Source organism: Lactuca virosa, chromosome 6, assembly GCF_052849685.1.
Source record: "Lactuca virosa cultivar CGN04683 chromosome 6, Lactuca_virosa_CGN04683_v6, whole genome shotgun sequence".
NCBI lineage: Eukaryota > Viridiplantae > Streptophyta > Magnoliopsida > Asterales > Asteraceae > Lactuca > Lactuca virosa.
Window position 1 is genome coordinate 210,849,051 of NC_136431.1, and position 4,675 is coordinate 210,853,725.

At 33.4% G+C, this 4,675-nt stretch overlaps 1 protein-coding gene and 1 non-coding gene across 2 annotated transcripts; one reads left to right on the plus strand and one right to left on the minus strand.

The window, feature by feature from the left end:
* Positions 1-682: 682 nt before the first annotated feature.
* On the minus strand, positions 683-2,283 carry LOC145119436 (MYB-like transcription factor ODO1). The gene is made up of 2 exons (XM_079055102.1): positions 1,798-2,283; positions 683-1,613 (listed from the first exon to the last, which is right to left on the minus strand). Exons 1-2 carry the CDS (start codon positions 2,058-2,060, stop codon positions 1,046-1,048), a joined length of 831 nt encoding a protein of 276 aa, XP_078911228.1. The 5' UTR covers positions 2,061-2,283; the 3' UTR covers positions 683-1,045.
* Positions 2,284-4,187: 1,904 nt separating this feature from the next.
* TRNAW-CCA (transfer RNA tryptophan (anticodon CCA)) lies at positions 4,188-4,261 on the plus strand. The gene has a single exon. It is a non-coding gene; the product is annotated as a tRNA-Trp (tRNA).
* The last annotated feature ends 414 nt before the right edge of the window (positions 4,262-4,675 follow it).

Below are 4,675 nucleotides of genomic sequence, written 5' to 3' on the forward strand. Positions count from 1 at the left end.
GTCAAGAGTGAAATAAGCTCCAATATAAACAAAGGTTTGTTAGATCTTTTTTGTAAAATTATGATATATGCGCATCTTCACTAGAATAAGGGTGTACGCTTGAATGGAACGTAAATATTTGATCTTGTCAAGTAAATCTAGATAATTTATTCTCTTTTTCCAAATTAAATTAAGCCAAGCAGATTTATCGGTTTTCTCAGATCTTAAATCCGATCCCGATCAATCAAATTAATTTTGTTTGAATTTTATAGTTTGGTTTTCAAAAGTCAAGCCAATCTCAAAACTTATAAATGACAACAAAATTTAGTATTATCCGTAAAGAAAAGTTCTTTAGAAAAAAACATCCAAATCTAGTAGTGACGATCGACTTTGACAAATAGGAAGATAGAAAACATTTGTAATCGTATTAAAGATTTTTATTTTTTCCGACCATTCCTTCAACCATAATTTATAAACAACATTGAAATAAATAATTAAAGATATATATTAGAAAAAAAATAATAATAAGTAATTAACTAAAAAATAGCATAAAAATGAATAAATAGTTAATTAAGCAATAGCAACCTAAACTAGTATTTAATCCAAAAGAATGCTTCAGTTGTGGTCCAAGTCTCCAAGATGATTAGAAATTCGTATATTTATTCAACCAATATTCTAAACAAAAAATATTTAACAACCGCATTCCATATTTACGAAAGGCCCCTCTAACTTCTTGAAAGTTGACATTTATGTTCATCTGAAGAATATATTTTCCATCTAGCCATCTCCATTCCTTTGGACATGCATATACAACGTTCTATATATTTTTTATAAAAAGAAAACATTGATAAACCTAAAATTACTACACACGATACTTAGTAACATGTGATATATGTATGACGGCTAAGGGCTTTCTTTTACCCTTTTCCATCTTTTCCCTAATTCCTGTAATTTCTGTGGTTCTTAGGATTAGAATGTTGTTGTTATATGAAGTCTTTGGACTTGTAAGCCATTAAAACAACACAAGTCTTCTCCTTTAAACGAAGATTTGCAATTATAATTCTTGCTACTTGTTTCCCGTGTTTAAGATGCCAATTTCAACATCGTTGAAAGAATCCAGACCAAAATCATGAACGCCAAAATCCTGACAATCCAATAGCCATGTAGCACAATCATCCCACGAGGTGAATGCATTAGCATGGTCGTTGTTGTTGAAGCTTGGCCCATTGTTTGGTAACTCCCAAGCTGATGTGTCCATGAACGAAGGTTCATTTTCACTTAACAGGTGACTTAACAACATTTGATCTTCACAGAGGCTTTCAAACAAAGTTTCAGTCTCATGATCATTGATGGTTAGGGAATTTTCAGATGATGTGGAACTTGAGTTCTCCTCTGAGCTTACATGGGTACTATTGGCACTTCCAAGAGGTGATGAATGGTGATCTTTAGATTCTAGCAAACGTTTTTCAGTGGAAGATGATGATGTCTTGATCGGTTCATTTTCCTTTTGAAGGGGTTCATGAGTCACCGGGTCAATTCCCATTTTTAAGAGCTTTTTCTTGATATGTGTGTTCCAGTGATTCTTGATTTCATTGTCTGTTCGTCCAGGCATCCGTGCAGCTATTTTTGACCACCTAATACATAAAAATATCCATAACTTAATTGTAAATCGATATAATAAGACTCAATTCAAAGTAGAGGATCATTTACAACATCAAAAGAGAATTGTATGTACGTACGTTTACTCTCATGCAAATGCTTAGAAAAGGATAAATCGACTATAATTTCAAGACAATCAAGAGGAGAGAGACTAGCTACCGGTTGCCGAGACGAGCATGGAGGTCAATAACGAGCTGTTCCTCTGATTCATTGAGCAGGCCACGCTTCAAGTCTGGTCGGAGATAGTTGGTCCACCGGAGCCGGCAACTTTTGCCACAACGTCGGAGTCCAGCAAGCTTAGGGACCGCACGCCAGCAACATTGGCCGTTAGTAAGGATAAAGTTGACGAGTTTCTTGTCTTCCTCCGTCGTCCACGGCCCTTTCTTCACCCCCAGTTTGTCACAGCACGGTTGTCTTCCCATCGTTTTACCTTCTTCTGCTGACCACCAACCACTGCCAACAACCACAAACAAACACTCAACAGATAAAAAGGTGACCTGGAAGATGTGAAATGGTAATAGATCCCTCAAACACACTTACCGAAATTTAGATATGCCACCACCAACCTATAAATATAGGCATTTTAGAGAGAGAGAAGCTGAGATTTTCCGGTGAGGTCCACAGGTGATCTATGAAAGGTACAGGTGAACCGCAGCCCGGATAAGGTGGTAAAAGTTGGAAGCGAAAAGGAATGATGATGGATGACATAGTGCCGAATCGTAAAATGGAATATAAATTTTAAAGTAAAACCCCTCTGCTAACAAAATGTTTATGTTTCGGCCCTATATGTAAACATATTATATATTGTAACCCTCAAATCATAGTTGTCTATACTGCTATTCTAAAAAAAAAAAAAAAAAATCACTCTCTTCTTGGCTTGCATATAAGTAGATCACGAAACTTTATTTATATGCACTCGTTTTTTATATATTGACTAGCTTCATGGGGCGTTGAGGGAGGGCAAAATGTGGACAGTTGTACAAGGCCCAATTTTTTTTATTATATATTTTTTCATTTAAAAATAAAAACTTATAATAACGATAATGGTCCTTTTTTTTTTCTGACTCGTCCTAGAGCTTTGAAAATATTTAATTACTCAGGATTGGCCCTCTAGCTTAAGTTCTTTGGATATATGCACAGGTTAATTTCTTACTGAAAAGTAAAAATCAAATCATGTAAAACTCTAGGATCAAGGAATCGTGCATCTAGTATGGCATGCAACTTCAAAAAGTGCCTCATGTTAAATTAAAAAGAAAGCATTTGGCTGATTCATGAAATTTTTTGTTTGTGGCAATAGATCAAATTCCTAGAATCACTACCTGAAAAAAATAGTATCATGGTCAGATCTAATTGTATCTTCCATAAAATATTAGTCATTAGTAGGGCCGGTCCAAGCCGATTAGAGGCCTGGGGCGAACAAAAAAAATGAGGCATTTTTAAGGGTGTTATTTGGTGTGGTTTAATAAGTTTCTTCTTTTTCTTTTTTTTTTCTTTTTTTTTCTTTTAAAACTTTAACCAAACAAAAAAGTGTGGTTTAATCGGTTTCAGGTTGTTTGGTTCAGCATAAAGAAAAATTAAATAACACTTCACATCTAATTTGTTTTTCATAATGATATACTTATAATTATATATAACATTACCAATAAAAAAATTATGATCATTTTGATATTTTGTTAAGTGAGGCCCAAAACAAAAACAATAAACCAAAAATATTGTAGAGGTATAAGAACAATCAAATGAATAAAAAGTATAATGCAAGTAAGTTGCCATAACCTACAAAAATGAATTATATTTACTTTTTCATGTTTACCCTTTGCAACAAATCAATAGAAAATTAACACTAGGAAGTATGAACCAAGATGGCAGGAACAATTTAAAAATACACTTATTTTTCATGTTTTCCCTTGGAAATACACAACTGTTGTGGGGATATAACATAAACAGCAAGGTACATTAAATTATTGTTCATCAGCAAATCAAGAAGCATCTTAAACCCTTTAGAGATGGAATGAACGTTAGACATAACTTGACCAATGTGCTTCTATGAAGGGCATTCCCAACAACAAAATACCAAGCCAAATTAGTATGAAAGCCTTAAACCAACAACTACGATAGCATGTGAGACAAAAACCTGCTAAACCTGTTGTTGTTAGTTGTTAAAAACCTTCGAGCTGTTCAGTTGAAAAGAAGCCAAAACATCATTATAAAAAATCTGAAATCAAACTTTGAAATTCGTATTACACTACGTAAGAAAAAAAAATCAAAATTTAGAATGGTAGAATCAACTTTAGAAAGAATTAGAAATTTCAAGTAGCTTTAAACTTACACATATTCAGATTCAGAAATCAATTAAGTCTTATTCTCAATTCTTGAAGTTCACATTCAGAAAGCACTTCCTTTGAGTAGTACCGAGGGATTTTTTTGAGATAAATTCACATTGGACATATCATATAGAATCTTTCATTGTTATGATACTAGTATAGTGTATGCATACAAGATGTATTGGGGCAAATCCTTTTATTTACAGTCTTATCTTTTATGATAAGAAAGCGCTCTTAGTTCAGTTCGGTAGAACGTGGGTCTCCAAAACCCGATGTCGTAGGTTCAAATCATATAGAGCGTGATTCAGATCTTCTTTGATCGAATTCGGTTGAAGCACTAACTGGAAAGGAAATCTGAATTTGACCTCGTGGATATTAAAGAAAAGAGGAGGTCAATCAAAACAAGAGATGTTAATTAATCTAATTTGTATGATGCAATAGTGCTAGTTTATAAAAAACAAATCAAAAATAAGAAGGAAAGAATAAGGAGTGATCTGGTGCCTATGACATTTTAGAAATAAGAATCGAGTTTCAGAAATCAAAAAGGAAGAATAAGAAATGGTTGAACTCAAAAATCAAAGAAGAAGAATAAGAAATAGAATAAGTCTAGAACTAACCGTTATCTAGAGAAGTGGAAGTGATGATGTTTAAAGTTTCCATAGAAATTACATTACTGATATTGTTGGTGAGCCTTGAGATTTGGAAATTAACAATGC

Bases quoted from the DNA above. Each gene is read 5' to 3' on its own strand.
- LOC145119436 (XM_079055102.1), bottom strand. From the start codon at position 2,060: ATGGGAAGACAACCGTGCTGTGACAAACTGGGGGTGAAGAAAGGGCCG. The intron at 1,614-1,797 runs GTAGCTAGTCTC...TTTATGTATTAG, and splicing joins CATGCTCGTCTCGGCAACCG to GTGGTCAAAAATAGCTGCAC.